At 47.8% G+C, this 27,027-nt stretch overlaps 1 protein-coding gene across 3 annotated transcripts in view; it reads right to left on the bottom strand.

Annotated features, from left to right (window-relative positions):
* The window catches only part of HTT (huntingtin), a 192,780-nt gene that overhangs the window by 96,791 nt on the left and 68,962 nt on the right, over positions 1-27,027 (bottom strand). For all 3 annotated transcript variants that reach the window (XM_077280055.1, XM_077280053.1, XM_077280056.1), the window contains 11 exons: positions 22,153-22,250; positions 21,504-21,643; positions 21,254-21,317; positions 20,918-21,018; positions 19,388-19,534; positions 15,216-15,336; positions 11,572-11,717; positions 4,237-4,388; positions 3,924-4,126; positions 1,912-2,038; positions 465-586 (listed from right to left, as the gene is read on the bottom strand). In XM_077280055.1, the coding sequence (XP_077136170.1) occupies positions 465-586; positions 1,912-2,038; positions 3,924-4,126; positions 4,237-4,388; positions 11,572-11,717; positions 15,216-15,336; positions 19,388-19,534; positions 20,918-21,018; positions 21,254-21,317; positions 21,504-21,643; positions 22,153-22,250 (1,421 nt within the window). The remainder of the gene's footprint in view (positions 1-464; positions 587-1,911; positions 2,039-3,923; positions 4,127-4,236; positions 4,389-11,571; positions 11,718-15,215; positions 15,337-19,387; positions 19,535-20,917; positions 21,019-21,253; positions 21,318-21,503; positions 21,644-22,152; positions 22,251-27,027) is intronic.

The following is a 27,027-nucleotide window of genomic DNA, read 5'->3' as shown; positions in this document are numbered from 1 at the left end:
AGTCCAGTACATACCCTAATGTTTAGGCAGGAAGTCAGCCTCAGACTACCTGTTATCAATAGGATCATATAATCAAGTATCAAATCCCTCCTATTCCCCAGCTGCACCCAATCCTTCTTACTATCTAAGCCCCTTTATGTATTGAGCGCAGCTGCAGGTATACTATTCGCCTTACATAAGAGCACTGGGCGAGTCCAAATAAAGATCAACTGCAGTTAATAATCTCTGAGATACAGCTTTAAGCTGTCTCCTGCTTGTCAGAGCTGACAGGGAGAAAGCTATCACAAGTAGGAGTAAGTGCACACAAGCTAAAGCTGCCTCATGCCTTCAAGTTCCACATTATTCATGGAGTATAGTCATATTATGTGCATTCTGTTATTCGAACTAGGCATTCATCTGCTTAATATCAGGTTTTGGAGATGTCAGTACACTTTACATCTTATATGAACTTGATAATTACATACCTTGTAGTTGGCGTATGTGGCTTTTAATACATCATACAGTTTTAGATATGATGGAAGATGGTAGAAGCTGCCAAGAGATTTGCTTGCTTGAGCTGGACCTGAAGCATCTGTCTGCCTAGAAGCTTAAATAAAGGAAGAAAAGGGAAAAACACTGCCATTTCCATTTTTTTTTTTTTTTTTTTTAAAAGCTTGGCTCCATTTTCCAACATATTTGCATCCTAATGAAATACAGAAAGTTGCTCATTGCCTGGAAAAAAAATCTTAAAGGGGTTTTCACCATAACCAATACTTATCACCTAACATATCTCAGTCAGAGCCTTAGTCAGTGATGGCGACTGAGCCCTACTGCTTAAAGCCCCTAACCCGATCCGGCACTTACCAGACCATAAGGATAGATGTTATAGGGAAGACTCCATTAACAAACTGCTGCCCCTCCATTCTAATGATCATACAGGTGCATGTGCAGGTAGACCCCCACATATTATCAATGTACGACTGCATAATGAAAAGCTTCAACATTTTCTAGTGTATTTAACAATATACTTCATCTGTTTGCAGTCATTGAATCATAACCTTCATTCTTGAACAGTGGTTCCTAACCTTTGGCTCACGGCCCCCCATGTGTGGCTCCCAGGTGTCGCCTCAGGCAAAACTGTATTGGCATACTCTGGGGGCTTTATTACCTTTTAAGCACATGTGGCATTATCATTTTACAAGGGGGCACTCATGGCAGTATTGGTTTATACATAAGGCACAATTACTTTTTAAGAAGGTACTCAGAGCTTTACAACTTCATAAGCGGGGCACTAGGTGCATAATAAGGGACATAAGTACGCTGCCCATTAATATTTCTAAGGGGGGCTCGGGCCATTATTACTTTATAAAGAGGATACTTGGCGAATCATAACATTCAAAGAGGCACGCAACGGACTTCTACGATTTCTCCGCAAATACTGTGGCTTGCGACAGTCTTTCAGAGCTGAATGTGGCTCTCAAGGTAAGAAAGGTTGGGGACCCCCGTTCTAGAGGATGAAAACTTGTTCTGGTCATATGATGATCATATCTGCCTCTGAAAAGGATATTTGCTTGTTTAAAATTCCCAGAGAAGCATTGCATGGCCTATAAGTCTCCATACGCTGCTCATTACTGCAAATAAAACCTCCTGCTTTACACTGATGAGGGCAAAGGCCCCCGAAACATGAGTCTATTTTGGATTTTAAGTCATGTGGCAAGTCTCGTTAATGGCAACCATATTAACTTTTAGGATAGGAGACGCTAGAGTTCCTTGCTCTATGAAGAGGCTACCTGAATGACACACACCTATGATCTCTGCACTGTACCAAGAAATGTTCACACCACCAGAAAGGAGGAAAACCATGAAATGTCTATCCAGTGATTACAGAGATCGTAAAATGCACTTGTGAAACGGTTTCATTGCCTCCTGTACCTGGAGTGGAATCAGTGGACTTCTTTGGGCTTAAGGGTACCGCTGTTTGCTCCGCACTTTCCTTTTCTTTTCCTTTTCGTCGTATGGGACTTAGAGAGGGAGGGTTAGTAAGAGATGGCAGTGTTGCCTGAAAGAAAAATAATAAGAAAAAAAGAAAAAAAATCACAGATAAAAAAAATGTGCCAATATGTGTTTGGTCGAGCAAAAACTGTTAACACCTTGAAGACACAGCAGTTGGTTTTAATTTTTTTTTTCCTTTTCCATAGGAAGAGAGTTCAATAACACCATTCATTTTACAGTGTAATGAAACATGGGGAGGGCTTCATAGGTGTAGTCACATGTCAGATCCTGGGGGCTTTGAGTTGGAACATGGCTACCATGACCTAGCCATCCGCAACCCATCATTTGGTGAACAGGAAGCTATGTGTGGCAGAAGAAAAGCCCACCATGTTTACTTACATGCCGCTGCCAATTGGTAGCGGGGTTAGACTACTCCGATCACAGCAGTCACTCTTGGGTGTTGACTGTATAACACAGCCAGCACCGCACAGTGTGGGGTCGGGTTCAGCTGCCGAGTCCGCTCCGTACATGTATGGGGGATTTTACAAAGACAATTATAGGGTCATCTATATATCCAGAAACAGGAATAATCTCAACCATTCTCGAATCGCAGGTCAGCCCCAATAATAAAAATAGGGACAGAAATGGAGCAGATTCCGATTCTATTTTTCTCTTGGGTAAAAGATTTCACAGTCAATCAGCAAGAAACACCGAATGTACATGCAAAATATGAGACAGAATTCACACACTGCTAAAATTTGCAGCAAAATCCTTCTAAAAAATTACCAACATTTCTTTAAAAAAATAATAAATCTGTGCATCAAAATAGATTCTGTGCTGCGTAAAAAATCTGCTGCATGTTGTTTTTTTTTTTTTTTTAATCTGTGCAGATTTTTTCAACTATCTGTGAATGGTTTTAAAACCCAGTCTACATGTTGTGACGCCAGTCGCTGCTCAACGTGATGCCAGTCGCTACTCAAGGACTTGCCATGAGGCAGGATAGTCAAGTGGTCCAGGGTTAGTAGCAAGAGAGCACGTCGTCAACTAAATGGAAAAGACAAAAACGTAGTCAGGTCACAGGACGAGGTCAGAGTATCAGAAAGGTCGCGGATCATGGCAAAGGGGTAAGTCAGAAGGATGGTCAAAGGTAAATCCAAGGTTGGCAACGAAGATCAGAGTACAATTCAGAGCACAACGCTAACACGCAACACTTGAGTAAAGCTATAATTGGCAATGATCTGACCATTAACAGTGTACTAAGTAGCCCTGTAATCACCCAAAACAGATGACACCTGGAGGAGATCCCACAGACCCAGACAGATAGTACTGTGATTGACAGCTCAGCTGTCCTAATACTTAGGCCGGGATCACACTAGTGTATAACATGGCTGAGTGCTATACGATAAAACATCACATGACACTTGGCCCAGTGTTATCCTATGGGGCAGCTCAGATCTGGGGATATTTTCTCATGCCGATTCGGCATGAGACTACAATGACAGCAAGCTGCGATTGGCAGTGAGAGTCAGTTCACTCGCACCCATACAAGTCTATGGGTGTGTGTGTGAAACATCGGACTGCATTCAAATGTCATCCCAGTGCAGTGTAATATACACAGACAGGTAATGGAGGAGATGGAGAAATTACTTTCTCAGTGTCCTCCGCACCTGTGTTTCGATTCTCTCATGCAAGAGGATCAGAGCACAGAGCACTGACACTCAGCTCACATTCGCATAGTGTAACTCCAGCCTTACCCTCAGATTGTGAAGTAGAGCTGTAACTCTCAATCCTGACAGCTCAGCCAGTTCTCGATCCCATAGGGCAGCAGAGCTGTCATTCACAGCGTCCATAGGACACTGAGTGCTGGAATCGTGACACATATTGTAGTGTAAATTACTTTTTCTGCATAATTCACCCTTACAATATTTTCACATAATAGGATGTGATCTTACCTTTACCACAGGTCCAGGCGTCACATCATCGATCACGTGAGCACAAATATTAATGGCCTTCAGCAAGTGAACAAAGAGCTGATCCACCATCCCAACTATTGAGCGGTCTCCGAGGGCCGGCCATGGCTCCTCTTGTTTGTTTGTTCCCTGGTTAGCTTCGTCCTCGGCCGGCCATGGGTTTTTCAGAGATTTAGGAGCAGTAGCTGAAAAGTAATAAGAACCACCGTGTGGATTAGGAGGCAACATCTGATGGTCTCATACAGAGAAGCACATGTCCCTGGATTAATGCAAGATTGCAACATGTCAGACTCACCTGCCAACAGGTTTCCAGTTAAGATCAATGCATCTTGGTGAGCAGAGAGATCAAGGGGGAACCAGGCAGAAGACAGCAGTGACAAGATCATGTTGGCCATGCCAGCAGTGCAGCACCTGCGAGGATCCTCCGAGGGGCTCTGCTGGGAAATGCTAAAAGTAAAATAGCCAAGAGATTAGAAACTCACATCTAAACTTCCAAAATGGTCACAACAAAATCAGCCATCAGTTGTAACTGAGGATATGCTCATCGTTGTTCTTTTCGGACGACGGACATTTGTGGAGTCTGACTGTTACCACTGGCAAATCTTGAGTTCCATCACAGAATCCATCATTTTGATGGACAAATACTGCTACTTTTTCTCTGATCAGAAAGTATGGAGTCAGACACTGTCTTTCGTGCTTTCGTTTTTTCCTTTTTCTCCCTTTCTTCTAAGAAGCATCATTTTTTAAAATTTTTCCATCAACAGCTTTTTTTTCTTGCAGGTCGTGTTGTAGTTTTGAATGACACCATTCATTTTACCATTTAATGAACAACTGCTTTTTCAAAGAAGAATAGGAAAAAACATTCCAAGTGGTGTGAAAGTAAAAAATCCTTAACAAAAAAAAAAAGTTAGCTCCTCTCCAGCAGGCTTGTACCTCACCTGCTGGCACCAAAATTCATCAGTTAGCGAGAAAGTAAAAGAAGAACCAAAGCACGAAGAAATGAAGGAAAAAGCATAACCACCACAAAAGAAAAAACTAAAATAAATGCCCGACCGGGCAACCAAGGGTGGGTAATGAATTGCCCAATGAAGAAAGATTTTACAGCCACAAGCTGGGCTTAAAAAAAAAAAAAAAAGACAAAAAGGTGATGGGGGAAAACAGGATTTTTGGTTGCTTACCGTAAAATCTGTTTCTCGGAGCCTTCATTGGGGGACACAGGAACCATGGGTGTACGCTGCTGCCACTAGGAGGCTGACACTATGCACAAAAAAAGTTAGCTCCTCCTCTGCAGTGTACACCCCACCGACTGGCATTCTGAAACTCCAGGTAGTGAGAAAGCAGCAGGAGGAAACCGATAAGGTTGAAAGAACATAACCACAAGTATAAAAACTGCAAGCATGAAAACAGTCATAGAACATAGAACAACAGGAACTGAATAATATGGGAGGGTGCTATGTCCCCCAATGAAGGCTCCGAGAAACAGATTTTACGGTAAGCAACCAAAAATCCTGTTTTCTCTAACACCTCATTGGGGGACACAGGAACCATGGGACGTCCCAAAGCAGTCACTGGGGAGGGAAAAACAGACTTCCATCAGGTCAGAGGACTCACCACTGCCGCCTGCAAGATCCTTCTGCCTAGGCTGGCGTCCGCCGAAGAGTAGGTATGGACCTTGTAAAATTTGGCGAACGTGTGGATGGAAGACCAGGTTGCCGCTTTGCAAAGTTGTAGGGCGGAAGCCCTGTGGTACACCGCCCAGGAGACGCCGACTGCCCGGGTAGAGTGAGCCTTAATCCCAGGAGGGGGCATTCTGTTCTTGTCCCGGTAAGCCTCCAAAATGGACATTCTGATCCAGCGAGCCATAGTCGCCTTGGAAGCCGACAGGCCTCGACACGTGCCATCGGGAATGATGAAAAGTGAATCCGTCTTCCGAAAAGAGGCCGTTCTAGCCAGGTAGATCCTCACCACCCTGACGAGGTCCAGCTTGTTCAACGATCGCTCCAGAGGATGAGTTGGAGCTGGACAGAAGGAGGGTAGGACGATGTCCTCGTTAAGGTGGAAGGTAGATACCACCCTAGGAAGGAAGGAAGGTAGGAAGGAAAGCGAAGGCCTCAGGACCACCTTGTCCTGGTGGATAACCAAGAAAGGAGGTCGACAAGAAAAGGCCGCCTACTCCGACACGCGCCGGATAGAGGTGATGGCCACAAGAAAGGCCACCTTCCAAGATAGAACTGACAGTGAAACCTCCCTGAGAGGCTCAAAGGGGGAACCCCTCAGAACCTCCAGAACAAGATTAAGATACCATGAATCCACAAGAGCCCTGTGAACGCGGTTGAACTCGCCCTGGCAACGGAAGTAAGCCTTCCAGGTACGATAGTAGATTCTGGAAGACGAAGGCTTCCTAGCTTGGATCTTAGTATGAATCACCCGATCTGAAAGGCCGGACACTCTTAGAAACTCTTAGAACTGCGGTCTCAACAGCCACGCCGTCAAACTGAGCAACCGAGAATTTGGGTGGCAGATCGGACCCGGAGACAGCAGATCGGGTCTGTCTGGAAGCCGCCAGGGGGCGTCTGTGAGAAGATTGACTATCTCCGCAAACCAAGATCTCCTGGGCCAATCCGGGGCGATCAGAATGACCGGCACCCCTTCCGCCTTGATCCTTTTCAAAAGCTTGGGAAGCAAGGGCAGGGGTGGAAACAGATAGGGGAGCACGAACTGCGACCAAGGAATGGCCAAAGCGTCGACACCCACTGCGAGAGGATCGCGGGACCGGGTGACGAACCGAGGGACCTTCCTGTTCGTTCGGGACGCCGTGAGGTCCACATCCGGAGTCCCCCATCTAAGACAAATCTGATGGAAGACCTCCTGATGCAAGGACCATTCCCCTGCCGCGAGGCCCTTGCGGCTGAGGAAATTGTCCACGCTGGGGATATGCACCGCGGATATCACCTGGACCGTTGCCTCTGCCCAAAGTAGGATCTTGGATACCTCGGCCGAGGCCAGAGAGCTCACAGTACCCCTTGGTGGTTGACATATGCAACTGCTGTGTCATTGTCCATCTGTATTCGAATTGACAGACCCTTGAGAATCCTTTCCCCGTGAAGAAGAGACAGGAAGATGGTCCGAATCTCGAGGAGGTTGATCGGCAGAGATGACTCCTGCACCGACCAACGACCCTGAACAGTCAGGTGACGAAAAACCGCACCCCAGCCGAGAAGGCTGGCGTCCATCACCACCTGCCAGTGAACTGGGAGGAAGGACCTGCCCTGGGAGATGAGAGGTGACGTCAGCCACCAGTTGAGGGACCGTTTGACCCGGGTAAGAGCCGAATCGGACGATCCAGGGAAAAGACAGACCTGTCCCACTGTGAGAGAATAGCCTGCTGAAGAGGTCTTGAGTGAAATTGGGGGAAGGGAATCGCTTCCAATGTTGCAACCATCCTCCCAGAACCTTCATGGCCGATCAGAAGGAGGGAAGCAGAGGACCCTGGAGCAAGCAAACTTCCAAACGAAGAATGGTTCTCTTGTCTTCCAGAAGGAAGACTCTGGTCCGACGAGTGTCGAAGAGCATGCCCAGAAATATGAGGCGCTGAGAAGGAACAAAGCAGGACTATCTCCGGTTGACGAGCCACCCAAAATGGGCTTGGGTGTCGAGGACGATGGACAGACTTTCGTGAACCTGAGAAAAGGGCAGAGCCTTGATGAGGATGTCGTTGAATTACAGAAAAAGTACCAGGCCTCTGATCCTCAAGATGGCTATCAGCGCTGCCATGATCTTCGTGAAAACCCTGGGAGCGGTTGCGAGACCGAACGGCAGGGCGACAAACTGAAAATGCTCCTGAAGTACTGCAAAACGCAGGAATCTGTGATGTCCCGGGAAAATTGGGACATGGAGGTAGGCGTCCTGGATGTCTATGGAGCACAGAAATTCCTGAGCCTCCATGGAAGCAATTACTGAACAAAGGGATTCCATCCTGAAGTGTCTCAGACGAATCCTCTTGTTCAGCAATTTGAGATCCAGAATGGGACGAACCGTGCTGTCTTTTTTCGGTACCACAAAAGGATTCGAATAAAACCCTGTGAACCGTTCTTTTTCTGGGACAGGTACGTTTACCCTGGATTTGAGAAGGGAAGCGATGGCTGCAAAGAAACCCGGGACCAGAGCGGTATCTCTTGAAGCTCGGGATTCAAAGAAACGATCCCGGGGCCGAGAAATGAACTCTATTTTGTATCCTGAGGATACAACTTCCCTGACCCATGCGTCCTCTACTGAGGAAATCTAGACGTCCCTGAAGAAGAGGAGACGGCCGCCCAGCTTGGGAAGTGGGCTGGGGACTAGTCGTGAGTCATGCCGAGGTGGCTCTTCCAGTCCTAGACTTGGAGGATCTACCTTGGGAGTAGTGGGAACGCCAGGAAGGAGTGGGTCTGAAGGATATCTTCTTCTTTTCTTGCCGTGTCTGTGGCCTCTGTTGTTGGGAAAAAGGAATCTGATGCCGTGAAACGACGAAAGGGCTGAAAGGACCGAAATTGCCGTCTGGGGGAGGACAGCGAGGTTTGGACTTGGGGAGAAGGGAACTTGGCGTCCTTAATAATTTGGTCCAGCTTGGAACCGAAAAAGACGTGATCCTTGAAAAGGCAGGCTGGTAAGGGACTTTTTTGATGACAAATCCGCTTGCCAGGCCTTGAGCCAAACGGTGCGACGTATGGCAACAACATTACTGGGCGCCTGAGCAGTACAAGACGTGGCGTCTAGGGAGGCGGAAACCAAATATTCCCCAGCATGGGAAATGTGTGTAGCAAGATCCGCCAGCTGTTCTGGTGGAGCTCCGGCCAGGATGCCCAGACGAAGTTGTTTGGCCCATTCGGATATAGACTTCGTATCCCAGGTGGAAGCAAAGGTCGGAAATAGGGTAGACGCGGCCGCTTCGAAGGCCGACTTTGCAAAGGATTCTGTGGTTCTATCGTTGGAATCTTTCAGAGATGCTCCGCCGGACAGCGGAAGGACCGTGTTAGTGGACAGCCTGGAAACTGGAGGATCCACAGAGGGAACAGCAGTCTAGTTGGCGGTGTGCTCCGGAGAAAAGGATACAAAATGCCAAGGCGCTTTCCTCTTTGAAAACGCCTGGTCGGAGTCTCTCTTTCCCTGGCCAGGAGCTCATCAAATTCAGGATGAGGAGCTAAACCTTGTTGGGTGGTTTAGACCGTCTAAGGAAACCACCTGATCTGCGGGTTCTGTAGAGGAATCTTTGATGCCACAGGTCTGATTGATTGCTCCAATGAGACTCTGAACCGTATCCCTCATGGTAACTATTTGGTTCGAGTCCAGCTCCAAATTATTTTCCGAAGGCGCATCGGGGAATACCTCGCCTGATTCGGGAGAGGAGGACAGGGGGAAGCCTATCTCAGAGAGGGGCCATGAGGCGAGATGGAACGAGAAGAGGACTCAGGCCGGCGTTCCTGTCTGGATCTTTTGCGGCCTATATTGGAGGTCACGGACGGAGATTCCTGCGACCCGCTGGCCACTGTAGAAGTCTGCAGGGGCAGCCGATCGAGCACGGACACAAGGGTCTGAGACACCCGTGTTAGATCCGCTACCAATTGTAACAGAGAGGAGGTCCAGCCTGGGGTGGGGGCTTCGCTCTCAGGCGGAGCAGGGGGGTCTTGGGCGGTGGGCATAATGGGGTTGCTGCAGGCCTGACAGAGGGGAGAGGACTGACCTGAGGGAAGCTTGCAGTTACAAGAGGAACACACAAAGTGTTTGACTAAGGCAGAGGAAGTAGAGGAAGAAGTAGGAGGGCGAGAGCGACCTCCCTTAGAATTAGACATGACGAACGGGTCCCTGACGAATGCCAGAAGGTTGGGGGACAGTAGGGCAGAGAAGAGTGTCAGTCTGCAGTGCAGAGCTACTCACGGCAGACGAAGCGGTTCCAGACGGAAGAAGCTGCCCAGCTTGTAGATGGTCCCCCAGGGAAGATAGCCTTTCAGGTAGGAAGGTAATGCGACTCCTGCAGCGATCCAGTCAAGGGGACCTGGGACACGTTGTCATCTGGGGAGCAGATGGGGATGGCAACTGCAGATGAGGACCCCAGGCTGTGCGCTGAAAAGGGCGAGGAGAGGCGTGCGTGGCGCTGAAATACAACTCTGCAGGGCACAGGGAGAGGGGGCGGAGCTAGTCGCGTGAGTCGGGAGCACCAAGATGGCGCCGGTGGGCGGAGCTCGCCAAGGGAATGATGGTCGGGCGGGAGAAAAGCCAGTCCGAGGAAAAAGGAAGTGGCCAGAGAGGGCCGCGGCGCCGGAGAACGTGCGGCGGCCTACAAGGCCGCCACGCCAGTCAGAAAGGAGCGCGGCCGCAGGAAAAGCAGCGCAGCTGCCTGTAAGGTTGCCGCGCCGGGCTGAGAGAATGGTGCAGCAGCAGGGAAAACAGCGCGGCTGCCTATAAGGCCACCGCAAAGGGCGCAGAGAACAGTGCAGACTGCCAAGAAGAAGTAGCGCGGCCGCCTACAAAGGCTGTCATGCGAACGGAGCGATGACCCCGCCCTCTCCTGGGTCCCCCTTGCTGCCTGTGGGCAAGAAATGAGGGGAAACGCCGACCAGGCCAAAGGCAGCCTGGAACTCTGCGCACTTCTACGAACAAAAGGGAATCCCAAGGGACCCCCCCATGACTACCCCGGATTTGAGGAGGGATTCTAGGAGTAGGAATACTCACCTAAAACATCCCACGTCGTCCGTTACTAACCTCAAACCTAATGGGGACGGTAACAGACGTCCAGGGAGCTGGTGATGGACATCCTTGTCTCCTCCAACCGACAGGCTCTGGTGGGCGAGTGGGTGGGGGACGGAGCTAGGACCGGTCTTCTAAGCACGATTGTGTGCTAGGATCTTGGTCCTGCTGAGGGATCTATGAGGACACAGGGTGGCAGTATACGCCGTACTCATAGTCCGCATTGTGGGATTACAGTTGTGACTGTTCACACTGTATCCCTCCGGAAAACATGAAAGAAAACGACGCACATTGAGGTAGATATGGGTCTACTGAAAGACCCGTGTCCACCTCCTACTGACACTAAGCTAAACTGGAGTTTCAGAATGCCAGTTGGTGGGGTGTACACTGCAGAGGAGGAGCTAACTATTTTTGTGCATAGTGTCAGCCTCCTAGTGGCAGCAGCATACACCCCCCATGGTTCCTGTGTCCCCCAATGAGGCGATAGAGAAACTCTATTTTACAGCACTTTTACAGTACCATATATGAATCTATGTTAACAATATGGCAGGCCCCCTGCAAATTTTAGGCAATACAGAGACCTAATGACTGTTGATGAGTAAACGTGCAGGGATCAGGTGTTATCTGAGCATGCTTGTGTGCTAACAGTGTCTTTGGCATGCTCGAATAATATGTTCGAGTCCCTGCGGCACCCTATTCGATAGCTGCAACACATGCATGGATTGCCTAACAAAAGGAATCCCTGCATGTGCTGTCGAACATATTATTCGAGCACATCGAAGACACTCTTAGCAGACGTGCATGCTCAGATAACACCTTATCCCAGCACGTTCGCTCATCGATACTGATGACCCAATCTGTCAGTTTCAGTACAGACCTGCACTTCATTGCCCAAGGGCTTATTTACCTGAAGGACCGGCCTCTGTTCTTGTACAGTTGGATCCGTGAGGCCTGTGCCCCAGAGGACACAATGTACCCACAATGCCAGCCAACGCTCCACGTACACACTGGGTATGCCGTTGACAACAGACATAAAGCTTCACAGCAACCGAACTAAAAAGGAAGAGAAAAATCAAAGTGAATTGTTTGTGATCTAGAACAATTTTCAAACTAATCTGGTTCCCCATATAATGCCAGGATCAAACAGGAATCCAATTACCATCATTGATTTCTCTTCATTAAAATGCCTTCATTAAAGCCCCAGCCCAGTGATTTACTTTCTCGTTTCCCCCTTTAATAGGGTTCACGTGTATAAGTGTCATGTATCATACTCACTGATTGCAGTCTTCTCCCGGTTTCAGCGACACTCCGGTCCATTGGTGGCATTGCGATGACTGCATTTGTGACCTGTCTAATCACACAGTCATTGCTGCAGCTATCTGGCAGGTGACAGATGCGGTCACATGGTGCTGGACCGGAATGCCGCTGAATAGGGAAGAAGACATTCACTGGTGTGGTAAGTTACTACCATCAAGATAACTTACACACTTGGTCACAAAGAGAAAATCACTGGGAAAAAAAAATCACCTGAGTGGGGCTTTAAATCAGGAACTTATACTAAACTACCGTATAGCAGTGAGAAATACATTTCCAGCGAGGAAAATGGGTCTACTTCATGCTTTCCAATACCAGTGACAGCCATGGGGGAAAGTAAGAGTTAATCTGGTATTATGCAGCGAAAACTGGGTTTTGAAACCCCCAAGGATCTGACCATATAGCTGGAGATGATAGAAGTCGGCAACAGGAAACTTTAAAGGGAACCTGTCACCCCCAAAATCAAAGGTGAGCTAAGCCCACTGGCATCAGGGGCTTATCTACAGCATTCTGTAATGCTGTAGATAAGCCTCCGATGTATCCTGAAAGATGAGAAAAAGAGGTTAGATTATACTCACCCAGGGGCGGTCCGGTCCGATGGGCGTCGCGGTCCGGTCCAGGGCCTCCTATCTTCTTACGATGACATCCTCTTGTCTTCACACTGCAGCTCTGGCGCAGGCTTCTCTGACCTTTCCCGGCGCCTGCGCACTGCAGTACTTTGCTCTGCCCTCAACAGGGCAGACAAAGTGCGCCTGTGCCGGAGCCGCAGCGTGACTACAAGAAGAGGATGTCATCGTAAGAAGATGGGAGGCCCCGGACCGGACCGCGACGCCCATCGGACCAGACCGCCCCTGGGTGAGTATAATCTAACCTCTTTTTCTCATCTTTCAGGATACATCGGGGCTTATCTACAGCATTACAAAATGCTGTAGATAAGCCCCTGATAGTGGTGGCCGCAGCTCATCTTCCATTTTGGGGGTGACAGGTTCCCTTTAAATAATACCTTAAAGGGAATCTGTCAGCAGAATCAACCCTCCTAAGAAATTAACCCCGTAACCCCATGAGCTTTTTCAGTTTTGCGTTTTCTTTTTTTCGCTCCTCTCCTTCTCAGAGCCATAACTTTTTCTGTCAATATGGCCATGTGAGGGCTTATTTTTTGCGGGACAAGTTGTACTTTTGAGAAACACCATTGGTTTTACCATGTCATGTACTAGAAAATGGGAAAAAAATTCCAAGTGCGGTGAAATTGCAAAAAAAGTGCAATCTCACACTTGTTTTTTGTTTGGCTTTTTTACTAGGTTCACTAAATGCTAAAACTGACCTGCCATTTTGATTCTCCAGGTCATTACGAGTTCACAGACACCAAACATGTCTAGGTTCTTTTTTTATCTAAGTGGTAAAAAAAAATCCAACTTTGCTAACAAAAAATAAAAAAACAAAAATTGCTCAATTTTCTGATACCAGTAGCATCTCCATTTTTCGTGATCTGGGGTTGGTTGAGGGCTTATTTTGTGTGTGCCAAGCTGATGTTTTTAATGATACCATTTCGGTGCAGATACGATCTTTTGGTCGCTTGTTATTGCATTTTAATGCAATGTCTCGGCAACCAAAAGAACATAATTCTGGCGTTTTTATTTTTTTTTTTCTCGCTACGCCGTTTAGTGATCAGGTTAATGCTTTTTTTTTTATTGATAGATCGGGCGATTCTGAACGCGGCGATACCAAATATATGTAGGTTTGATTTTGTTTTTATTGTTTTATTTTGAATGGGGCGAAAGGGGGGTGATTTGAACTTTTAAATTTTTTTATTTTTTTCATATTTTTTTAACACATTTTTTTTTACTTTTGCCATGCTTCAATAGTCTCCATGGGAGGCTAGAAGCTGGCATAGCCTGATCGGCTCTGCTACATAGAAGTGATGCTCAGATCGTCCCTATGTAGATGAATTACAGTAGCATTGCTATGAGCGCCGACCACAGAGTGGCGCTCACAGCAATCCGGCATCAACAACCATAGAGGTCTGCAGGAGACCTCTGGTTGTTATGCCGACACACCGATGACCCCCGATCATGTGACGGGGTTCACCGGTGCGCGCATTTCCGGCCAGATGGCTGGAAGCGCTTGTTAAATGTGGCATTTGACTAGTTAATGGGTGCGGGTGGATCGCGATTCCACCCACGCCTAGTGCAGGCACATGTCAGCTGTACAAAACAGCTGACATGTCCCGGCTTTGATGCGAGTCACTGCCGGAGCCCACATCAAAGCTGGCAGAAAGGGATTAATATGGGAATGTAGCACATAGATAAAAAGAAATACCTTGATATCTGATCAGGGAGATCAATGTCCGGCCCATAGATATTTACAGCCGATTTGCATATTAAGAAAAATGTGGATTTCTCTGGAACACAACATCAGATCCCAGATATCAAGGTATCATTTTAATCTGCTTCCTATGACCTATATGCCAATAAAGATGGCTTAGGACGGTTGATCCTACTGACAGATGCCCTTTAATAAGGGTTATAGTTATATCAGTCGTATTACATGAATCCCAATCTGGTTGGGATTCATGCAATACTTGTGCTTCCCCGAGTGTGTAGCTCGACTTGCTTTCAGGCTTAAATGTGCATTTTGTGGGTAAATAGGGATTTTTGTGTACCCACCGTAAAATCCTTTTCTCCGAGCCAATCATTGGGGGACACAGGACCATAGTTCTTGCTTAGAGGCACTTGGGCCTGCTTTCAGACCCCACCGTTTTTATTGCTCCAGGAGAGGTAGATGGAGGGCTACTCCATGTGGTCGACTGCTATGGAGGGGGGAGATCGGAACGCAAAGGAACCGTCGCCAATAAGGTGAGCTCAGGGCTGGCATCCAACGTTACAGGAAAGGGGAGGAACGCTCCACGTACTCGCCTGTTGATGATTCGGGGGAGATCGGAACCTAGAAAGGATCCGTCGCCCCCTTTCGCTCCGTTAAGGGAAAAAATAAAATAAAAAATGAAAATAAAAACGGTGGGTCTGAAAGCAGACCCAAGTGCCTCTAAGCAGGAACTATGGTCCTGTGTTCCCCAATGAGGCGGAGAAAACTTCAATTATATCCAGCTCAAGTTGACATGAAGGAACCAACTTCTCGTATTATAACTTTTGGACATCGTTTATCTGCAGGAGCCAACACTGCATAATATGCCAGGCCATGAAAAGTAAATCGCTGCTTCAGCGTCGCAACAAGTATCATTACCGTGAGAGCTCGTGTGGTCGACGTGGTTAACGCATGGGAGACTGCGGTGATGACCTTGGACAGGTTATTCTCCATGCTGACATCTGCTGGACCCTGTAGTATATTGTACCCTTTGTAGATCCTGCAAAGAGTTTCGCAGTCGTAAAAAAATCAGAGTAAAAAGCTTATTGCAAACACATTTTAGGTTTCGTAGATTATGTGAAAATTATTCATTACAGAGAGCGATTTTACAAAAGAGATGACAGGATGACCGGAGCAGGTATCGACAGGCGGACTGTGAACAGCCAAGTACAACATGCACCGTTCTCGACCAACTCTAGACCTTTGTTTGCCATTCATGGTCGAAGTAATGTAAACCACATCTCTCTCCAATTCAGGCCATCCAGATCAGTTCTGCAGAATAAACCTTTTGGAGTCAGCAATAACGTGAACCTAACCAATGAACTTCCACAGACTTAAAAAAAAAAATGGTGGCATTTAATTTGGAGGGTTTCCCTGCAACACTCCCTTCTTTGCTCTCCATCAGGGCGAGGTAATCTTACGCCCAATGCCATCTATTATCCCAAAGGTGGTGTCAGCCTTGCACATCAACAGCAAGGACATCATTCCCCCTTAGTTCCATCACCGGGATTGTTCTCTCCATCATCACAACTTTTTTTAGTTATGGAAGCCTGCCAGCGGTTTTGTTCTCTCTCTGCGATTCCTGATAGGCCACACAAGTTTTTTTGGGGAAAAAAGGAGATTTTGGTGTACTCACCGTAAAATCTCTTTCTCTAGCCTCTAATTGGGGGACACAAGACCATGACCATGGGTGTTATGCTGCTGTCCACTAGGAGGCGACACTATGCATAATCTGAAAAAGATTAACCGTGGCTCCTCCTCTGCAGTATACACCCCTGGACGGCGTTAGCCTTCTCCAGTTTTGTGCAAAAGCATTAGGAGGAACGTAACATGAATAACATAACCATGCCTATAAGAAGGCCACTATGTTCAAGCTCAAAGAACAATATGAGAACTCAACAGTAACAACGGCCCGTAAAGGGCAACAGGGTGGGAGCTGTGTCCCCCAATTAGAGGCTAAGAGAAAGAGATTTTACAGTGAGTAAACAAAAATCTCATTTACTCTGTCGCCTCATTGGGGGACACAGGACCATGGGATGTCCCAAAGCAGTCCCTGGGTGGGAAGCAATGGACGAATATTGTGCAGACAGGCCCCTAAACTTGGGGCACCGCCGCCAGCAGAACCCGTCTACCCAGGCTCGCGTCCACTGAAGACTGGGTATGAACTCTGTAGTGCTTAGTAAACGTGTGTAGGCTAGTCCAAGTGGCCGCCTTACACACTTGTTGTGCCGAAGCCTGGTGCCGAATGGCCCAGGAGGCCCCTACCGCCCGTGTAGAGTGCCGTAATACCGTCCGGAAGAGGAGAATTTTTAAGGCGGTAGGCCTCTTGTATGGTGGATTTCATCCACCTGGCAAGGGTAGCTTTGGAAGCCAGCAGACCCTGGCGGTCGCCTTCCAGAAGAAGGAAAAGAGAATCAGACTTCCGGAAGGACGCAGTCCTAGACACATATATACGCAATGCCCTGACAAGGTCAAGCGTATGCAGAGCCTTCTCCACTCTATGAACCGGACAAAGGGATGGCAGTGAAATTTCCTCATTGAGGTGGAAGTTGGACACAACTTTTGGAAGGAAGGATGGGACCGCACGGAGAACTACCTTGTCCTGGTGAAAAGCCAGGAAGGGCCGTCTGCAGGAGAGTGCTGACAGTTCAGACACCCTGCGTAGTGAGGTGTTTGCCACCAGAAAGACCACCTTCTGGGATAGAAGGCAGAGTGGAACCTCCCTAAAGGGTTTGAAAGGTGGTCCCTGCAATGCTGTCAGGACCAGGTTGAGGTCCCACATTTCTAGTGGTCGTCTGTAGGGGGGAACCAATCGGGAAACCCCCTGAAGAAAAGTCCTTACTTGCGGCTTGTTAGCAATGTGTCTCTGAAAAAGAACTGAGAGAGCTGACACCTGGCTCTTAAGCGAGCCCAGGGACAGTCTGGCCTCCAGACCCGATTGGAGAAAACCAAGTACTTTGGGGAGGAATAAGGGAGTGGGGTCTGGCCACAAGATTCGCACCAGGTAAAGAAAACTTTCCAGGTACGGTAATAAATCTTGGCAGCGGCTGGCTTCCGTGCCCTGATCATGGTTCCATTGACGTCCGGCGAGAGCCCTGCCTGGGTTAGAACCCAGGTCTCAAGGGCCACGCTGTCAAATTGAGGGCCCCTGAGTTCTGGTGGTAGAACGGGCCTTGTGATAGAAGATCGGGGCAGTCGGGGAGACACCAGGGGGCGTCTGCTGTAAGTTGTATGATGTCGGCGTACCATGTACGTCTGGCCAGTCCGGTGCAATTAGGATGGTTGGAACTCCCTCCTGCTTGATCTTCCTCACCACTCTGGATATCAGGGAGAGAGGTGCAAAAATGTACAGAAGCTGGAACTGGGTCCAGTCCTGAACCAGGGCATCTGCTCCGAGCGACTGCGGATCGTGTGTTCTGGTCATGAAGTTGGAGACCTTGGCATTGAAGTGGGATGCCATTAGGTCCACGTCCAAAGTTCCCCAGCGATGGCAGATCTGGCAAAAAATTTTGGGATGGAGAGACCACTTTCCCGAGTCCAGAAACAAGGCGGCGGCCTCGGCTAGGCCGAAGCTGCGGCCTAAAGTATATGCCTGATGCCCAAGAGGGCTCCACGCCGGCGCGGAAGTCCGGGAGTGGATCGGATCTGAACCGGACCCTCCCGGATTTGAAAAGCAGGATAGCAGGGGGGCTATAAGTGGTAGGGGGGTGGGCTGAAAGGTCTCCACCCCCCTGCTGCTGCAGAGACAGGGCGCAGGGAGCCCTGTGTCTCAGATGTGCCATGCCTGCCTGCACTCTCCTCGGCCCCGACAGGAGCCTGCAGCTGGGCTGGGGTCCCTGGATGCAGGCGCAGTGTGCTGGCCCATGCTGCTGGGAGCTGCAGAGTGCTGCCTGTACAGGCCCTACCTGAGGCGTCTCAACCTAATACCCCCAGAGGGGGATTAGGGAGGGTGCTGCTGTCACCTTCAGGGGGCTTTATCCTCGCCTCAACCTCAACCCAGACACCAAAAGGAATTGGGGAAGGAGGGGGGGGGTCTCAACTTTGAACCAGCACCCGAGGGACGGGGGAAGGAGCAACATGGGGAATAGCCATCTCGGCTTCAACCGGGCACCCCATAATAGGGGGCCGAGGAAGGAGCCATGCCGGGAATCTCGCAGGAGACCAACTTTTCTTCAGGTGTGCCTCCTATGCGACACTAAGCAAAAACAGGAGAAGGCTAACGCCGTCCAGGGGTGTATACTGCAGAGGAGGAGCCATGGTTAATCTTTTTCAGATTATGCATAGTGTCGCCTCCTAGTGGACAGCAGCATAACACCCATGGTCATGGTCCTGTGTCCCCCAATGAGGCGACAGAGTAAATGCTTTTTGCAGTAGCCTATCAGGGACCACAAAGATTGTGGAAGCCTAAAAGTCCCTTCAGGGTGATCATTTATTCCATAAGGGAAGTCAGGTATCAGGTTTGCATTTGACAGATCTCCTAGCTGAGCCTCTCATATTTCCAAAGTTCTACAACTGGATTTTGCCTCTATTTGGTGGGTAAGGTGCTGTCGACCACTGTCTGCTAGACGAGCCTCATAGTCAGTTGTTGTATTTCCCAACTCTGAGATGTCCAATGGTCTTATGTTGACCATATTAATTAAGAAATTGTATTTTTGTACTTAAATGTAGAATACCTTTCTCATTCAATAAATTGGGGAACACCACTCCCACCCTGTAATTCTAGTCTTCTTTCCCAGGACCAGTTTCGGCTGCCTTTAGCTATCCTCTTCCTCGTGTTCAGATCATGATGGTTCCATGATGTTACTTGCTAAAGATTTTTTTCTCTCCTACTGCTTATGGTACTAAACTAAGCTGCCTAGTGTCTGAGGAAAAGGTGCAATTTTCCAAGCGGAGACATCACTTTTTTTCACCTAGTGTATAGCCTACTAGTCGTAGGGGCTATCCGTGTCCCACTATGTATTCTCAAAGAAATAAAACACATAAAATCATGTTCAGATTTGCATGTATTCTCCTACATTCAGTATCCCATGACTGACAATCGTCCAGATTACCTGGTGATCGTACTGACAGCAAAGTGAGATGCCGGTTGAGTCTCATGCATGAGGAGCTTCAGGTAAATGCTGCTCTGGTCCCGAGCGGCTGCTACCACAGGATCGGCCTGTCCTTGATCACAGCTGTAAAATAACTTTGGAACCAGCCTGCGGAAAAAAAAAAGCATGAAATACATATATAAACAGGATTAAGACCCTGCGGACAAAAGTAAACACTTAATTTTGTAATCTTTGTTTACCAGCAGAATATGACAGCATCAAAAAAATAAGTAGAAAAACACTATTACCACCATTTTCTGCAGCAATGGATCCTTCATCAAGAGGATCCATGGATCTTAGTGTTACAGTTTACTACTGCAAACAGAGCAATTATAGTCTTGGAACTCAAGCAACAAAATGGTGCTTGTGGTGCATGAATTTTGCGCAAAAATGCTATTTTTGGCTAATTGTTTTTGCATGTTCTGCAAAAATGTAAAAAAAAATTGTACAAAAATTATAATAATATAATAATCATTTTATTTATATAGCGCCAACATATTCCGCAGCGCTTAAATTCCAGGAGTACATAAAATTACTCGAGGGGGTTGGGAATTGGAGCACATTTACGTAAAAATTGTTCGACTTTGTGATATCACACTTGATGAATCAGTCAGAAACATCTGGACAACTGAATCCCACCTGCATTGGAGAACACACACAAACACATAAAAAAAAAAAAAAAAAAAAAGCAAATGCAAAATAGACTTCAAAAGTCAAAAAGGTAGAAATTAAAAAAGAAAATTTGGTGCAAATCAAAAACGGGCTAAAAAAACACTAAGAACTAAACAACAAAAAAGCACAAATGCAATAATGAATCGGGCCATGAGCATATTCTCTTAGATGTGTTCGCTATGAGTCAGTGGAGACTGTTCTTTCCCAAATCCCCCATACACATGATTATGGGGCTCATATGTTCGTTAAGGGGAGAAAGCCATTCCCAGACACTAATCTGGCGGGAGCAGAAAGGAATTTGAATTATTGGTGCTTGATCATTATCTCGCCCGAGGAAGAGTCGGGAGCCCCCATATATAGATGGTTGGGAGATCCTGCTGAAAATCATGGGATCGGCCAACTTTAAAGGGGCTGCCCAGGCTTGAGACTCAACTCTGCACTTAATCTATGTAACTGCAGACTTGTGAATCCTCACACTGTGCACAGTGCGCTCTGTCAGGATTCTCTGGTTGACGAGCGAATGATCATGTGGCCGCAAGTAAACAACATGTATACTTTCTGACACATCCCGACTAGACTTGTCTGGCCTTAGTCAATATACTTGTATTGGGGGAAGCCCTGAATGTCTATTTGGCATGTGACCTTAAGTATGCAAATTACATGCCTGCCCACTTCCGGCATCGGAGAATCCTGGCAGCGCACAACCTGCACATTGAGAGACTGCAGACCTGAGCCCCAAGCCTGAACAGCCGCTTTATTACACAGTGTATAGGGGGCTTTAGAAAACAAAAAGTCTCCTCAATCCTATTTAGTACTTACCGAACTAATGAGGCGGCAGCTACATGTCTCACCCGAGCGTCTTCATCTCCTAGAAGGCTTATGACGACGCCATTCAATACCCGCTCCTGAAGATGCAGCAACTGCAATGTGAACAGAGGAGAGAGCATATCCGCTGATGAGATGAAAGATAATCTGTGACATCTACAGCAGGAGCTGTCTGCACCGCACACACCAAGAACACACGCTCAGCTCTGCTCAATCACGTCTAGTTTCCAGTAGCAGCATACTAGTTTCTGAATTTACCCACTGTCCTATTTTACACAATAATAATCCCTATTCACTCATCAAATATAATGAAACATTTGCTATATTTACCCCGGTATAAAAATGGGCACCTCTATGTAATCCTTCTGCTCGGCCTTCCAAGAAATTGATTAACCTGCAGAAAGAAAAGCTGAATAAATGTTGTTTGCCGCATACAGGGGGTCAAAACTTATCACACATTGAAAGGCTTGCTGGGGTCACACAGTTGGGAACGCCAAGGATATCAAGTCCGCGGCCATAGAGTTTTCCGCTTAAATGGAGCGATTGTGGGGGGTAGGGTTGGCGATAATCTTTTTCTTACCGGAAATCAATTTCTGCAAGGGTCTCCAGCAGCTCCGTCCTCACAAGCCAATAGGAGCTGTTTTTAAGTGTGAGCAGATCTATCATCAGCTGCAAACCGAGCTCGCTGAATGTACTGCAACATAAACTGGATATGCAATGCTGGAGGGAAAAAAACAAAAAAGGAAAATTAGAAAAAGGCAAAGAAACTCTATGGCAGAGACAGACCCATTTATAAAGTGGGTGTGAATGCCCCAGAGAACGGCCTCCCAAATGGGTGTGCTGTATGCCAGTTACTCTGCCACCAGGACATCTCCCCCAGCTATGCCACGTACAGGACACTCCTGGACTGGGATCGCCAATCGTCCAGGTCCAGCGGGATCTATAGCCATGGTCTTCCATGTCCTCCAATAAAACGATAGAGAAATATTTTTTCTTCCTTAACCATTTACCCAGAGTGAGCAGGAAGGCAGAGATGGTAATAAATCATCTCTGCCTTCTCTATGTGGAGATATTCCTGTATCTGCACAGTCTCATGCAGTTGCTTTGTCTGCAGCGATTCTTAGAACATCACTGCAGAGTAATATGTGGATCTCCCAAATGTAGAATCTATGGGCGTTCTGGAAGTAGTTAAATGACAGAATTCAATTTTAGAAAAAATATCCACTCACCCTGACTGCAGCACAAGCCATCTTGCATGTAACGGATGATTCATCTTTAAGGGATTTTTGCAGTAAAGGAATGCAATCTTCAACAGAAAAATTATTCCCTTAAAAAAATGAAAAAATAAATTAATTGATGAAAATGAATGATGAATATTTTAGCAGTTAAACATTTCTCATTAATAGCATTGGAGGGCACAGCACCTTGGGTATACGCCATGCCACTAGAAGGCTTGACAATAGGCGGGGAAAAAATCCTCCCTGTGGACACCATTTAGGCCTGTCACCAGTTGGCCACTGGCTGCTGCCACAGCGGACTGCCTGTGTCCTCACAGATGTAAGAGGCCACGGAAAGGGTGGCCCTGTGGGAATCTGAAGAAATCGGAAAGATCAGTATACATGAGATGGGAGAGCATAATCCCCCAGTTTGTCAAGGGAGAGTATAATCCCCCTCATGTCCTGCTTTACTCCACCAGGATTATCTTTTCCTGTTTTACAGCTCTTAGGAAATCCCCCACTACGATGGTTACCTACGGCGACAAACGTTTGCCAAGTGGTCAGCGGGGCTCTCTACCCAGTGCCGACATCTCACTCCAGACCTTGAGCCCTCGGATCCCAGAAGGGGTCAGGTCTTTCTATCAGGCTTCGACCAAGCGTCATTTCCCTAGAGCAGATGCCAGCTAAGCTTATTCGTGAACGTTCGCTTATGCAATCGGCACCCTGTGACAGTTTGTGGAGTTTATCACACCTTCCCAAAGAAGTTCTCAGAGGAGTTGCAAGATGGTGTTCCAAGTCTCGTCCTCAGCCTGTCTGAACCACAACAAATAACACAGTTTTCCCCTCTTACTAGTGCAAATCCCTGGGAGACACATCTGACTGAGTATCAGCAGGATACTAAGCTGGCCTCAGCCCTGCAGGAATATGTTTAGGAAATAAGGGACACCACACATGTCAAGGACGAGTCCATCTCCCCTTACTAGGAAGCAGTTTCCAAACAATGACACTGCAAGCAACAGATCTCCTCTCCTCTTGAGGACTTTGCGATCCTCCAATCAAGATATGGGAACACCTGGAAAGGTGCACACCTTCATCTAAGAGGTATGAGGCCCTCTTCCATTTCACTGAGAAACCTATTGTCAAATGGTCCATACCTCCTTCAATGGACCACCAGGGTAGCTCATTTCTCACGAGCCACTACCTTGCCCTTCTGGGATTCAGCATAATGCCCGTGTCCCGCTAGATGAGAAGATTGACTCACTTTCTACAGCAGTTTTTTCGGCAGAAGGCTCCATCCAACGTTCAGCTTTTGTGGCGTCCTGGGTCAGAAAACCCTATATGGCCTGAAATAAGCACATTACTCAGGATTTACCTTCTGGGTCCCTCAGGAGGATCTTCTTGATCCCATGCAGGGCTTCTCTTGTATCAACACCATTGCGGGAAACATTAATGCTTCACTTGTCCCACATTCTGGTCCGCTTACCGTTACAGGAGACTACATATTAGGAAACTGTCAACATGACATTATCAAGGATACTACTGGGCATTCTGCTCCATGACCATGTACCTTACACTGCAATAAGAAGGTCTCCACTTTTTTGCTTTACTTTACCAGGTGAGGTGACAACACATCCTCTCTCCTACTGAGATTGGATGGCTCATGTAGACAACAACGCCTGGGTCACGGAGGTGGTATTTCTAAGCAAAAAGATAGTCTTGGGCTTCCTGTTCCCACACAGGCTTTTACCTTTGTAGCTTTAGAAGGTTTGACCTTTCCTTCGAGCCAACAGCTACAAGGAGTCATTGTCTCAATTCCTAACACAGAACATTTTCCAGAGATACAGTACTTCCCTAGCATGTTCACAGTTACCAAGATGGCTTGGTCCAACCACATTCTGGACTTCAACAGGCTCAACAGGTACGAAGATGTCACAGGTATGGACTCCCCTCGGTGTTTCCATCCCCTGAACTAGAAGTCCCCTCTCCAGTAATCATAAGAGACGCATAACTTTGTATAACTATTGCCAAGCTTCACAAGCATTTTCTTTTGGTTCCCTTTCTTGGCAGTTTGTTACGAATTTAATTTGAAATGGCAACAGCTGTAGGGTCTACAACAAGGTGCTCGCTCCCAGAGAGGTGACAATCATTTCCTGATGTCATGGGGTTTTGAGAAGGATATGCAAGTTATCCCTTACCTGGGGGAATTTTTGCTGAACGCCTCATTCAGTAACAAAAATCACCAGTCTCCAAATCTCCTTATACTTCTTCCGTGGTACTCTTCAGTTGCATATCCAACAGAAATCATGCCTCACATTCTTTCCAGCTTCTTAAATTTTGGGGACATGACCTTAAAAATCCAGGTGTTTTTTTTTTTACCTCATCAGAAAATCTCCTCTTTTATTGAGCTACATGTGTAATTGTGGATGGCGTCCTCGTATTCCATCCATTTTTTTGTTTCAGGGTTTTTGGGATCGATAGTTTCCGCCCTGTGCCATTTTTTCTTCCAGAATCCAGAAGTGGCCAATGCCTCCCAGATCAATGAGCACATCATCCTCTGTTCCTTTTTGCTCATCTCCAGCTCATGCCCATCACAAGTTCCTCTATTGACTAGATCTGGTTAGGACCATTTAGGCCTTTCTCTTCCTATTCTCTTTTTGAGTTCCCTAACAAGCCACGCTACGCCCCGTCAGCCTACAAGACTACCATTTCCATATGGATCTTGTCTGTGAGGGAAGTTTACAAGGACAAATCTCTGCTCTTCGGATCACTGCTCAGTCCACAAGAGCGATCAAGGCCTCCTGGGCAGTCAGCCATCGGGTGTTGATGTTCCAAGCCTGGCAGCCAACTGGGTCTCCATTCACATCTTTCTTCAGGTCCAATACGCTACCTTCTATGGCTTTTGCAGATGACAGATTGGGGCCTTTTTTGCTGGCCAAAGTCTGTTAGTCATGATCACTAGTGATGAGCTAATAGAGGGATTTTTGGTTCTTACCGTAAAATCTCTTTCTTGGAACCTTCATTGGGGGACACAGGTAACCATGGGTGTATGCTGCTGTCGCTAGGAGGCTGACACTATGCAAATAAAGAAAAATAATTCCTCCCCGGCAGTATACACCCTCCGATAGGCACCAGGCAACTTAGTTGGTGCAAAAGCATTAGTAGGAACAAGTATAAACAACTCAACCTATGTACCAACCCACAACAATGGCACGTTGGCCAATACGGTACAACATAAAGGGAGGGTGCTGTGTCCCCCAATGAAGGCTCCAAGAAAGATTTTACGGTAAGAACCAAAAATCTCTCTTTCTTTCTCGCTTCATTGGGGGACACAGGTAACCATGGGACGTCCAAAAGCAGTCCCTAGGGCGGGATAATAAGAATAGAGAACTAGGTCGGCCGGTGCGAAACCGCCGCCTGCAGTATCTTCCTACCCAGGCCTGCATACGCAGAAGGAAGCCTGAGTGTGCACCTTGCAGAATTTCACAAAGGTGTGGATGGACGACCAAGTTGCGGCCTTGCAAACCTACGAGGCAGTAGCTTGGTGACGAACTGCCCAAGAAGCTCCCACAGCCCGGGTAGAGTGAGCCCTCACCCCCGGGGGAGGCTGTTTGTCTTGAACACGGTATGCCTCCAGGACCGCCGAACGGATCCACCGAGCAATTGTGGACTTAGAGGCGGGGAGCCCCTTCTGACGACCTTCCGAGACGACAAACAGAGGGTGGAGGAGCAGTTCTGGCAAGGTAGACTCGGATAGCCCTGACCACATCCAAATTGTGGAGAGATTTCTCCAACGGATGAACTGGGGAAGGGCACAAAGAAGGAAGGACGATGTCTACATTGATGTGAAAAGCCGAAACCACCTTTGGCAGAAAAGAAGGGACAGGCCGAAGGACAACTTTGTCCTGATGAAAGACCAGAAAGGGAGACCGACAGGACAACGCCGCCAACTCGGAAACTCTCCTGATCGAGGTGATGGCGAGTAAAAAAGCTACTTTCCAGGAAAGAAGCGAAAAAGAGATGTCCCGAATCAGTTCAAAAGGAGTACACTGGAGGGCGCCGAGCACAGGGTTGCGGTCCCAAGGAGCGACCGGAGGATTGTAAGGAGGTGCAACATGAGCAACCCCCTGAAGGAAGGTTCTCACCTGGGGGAGAGAAGCAAGGTCTCTTTGAAAGAGAATTGACAAGGCAGAAACCTGACCCTTCAACGTGCTCAGGGAGAGGTTCGAATCTAGACCAGACTGAAGAAATCCGAGAAGCGAAGGAAGGGAAAAAACCATAGGGGATAGACCGTTGACGTCACACCATCGGAAAAAGGCCTTCCAACATCTAAGGAAGATACTGGAAGATGCCGGTTTCCTAGCTCTCATCATGGTTTGTAGGACACGTTGAGAAAACCTGCGTCCTTCAGAATCGCGGCCTCAACGGCCATACCATTAAACTAAGAGACCAAGAACTCGGGTGGAAGAGGGGACCCTGCGATAGAAGATCCGGACGGTCTGGGAGCCTCCAAGGTACGTCCGATAACATGTTCACTAGCTCCGCATACCAGACCCTGCGGGGCCAATCTGGAGCTACTAAGAGAACGGGAACCCCCTCTGACTTTATCTTCTTTACGACCCTTGGAAGCAAGGGAAGAGGCGGGAACAGGTAAGGCATCTGAAACTGGGCCCACGAGATCACGAGAGCGTCGCAGCCGACGGCCCCCGGATCCCAGGATCTGGGGAACCTTGTGTTTGCTTGGGAGGCCATTAGGTCGACGTCCGGTACGCCCCACCTTTAGCAAATCTGGTCGAAGACAGCGGGGAGAAGAGCCCATTCGCCTGACATGAGCCCCTGACGGCTGAGAAAGTTGGCTTCCCAATTGTCCACCCCTGGGATGTGGACAGC

Source organism: Ranitomeya variabilis, chromosome 1, assembly GCF_051348905.1.
Source record: "Ranitomeya variabilis isolate aRanVar5 chromosome 1, aRanVar5.hap1, whole genome shotgun sequence".
NCBI classification, from domain to species: domain Eukaryota; kingdom Metazoa; phylum Chordata; class Amphibia; order Anura; family Dendrobatidae; genus Ranitomeya; species Ranitomeya variabilis.
This window is presented reverse-complemented; position numbering and strand designations above follow the sequence as displayed.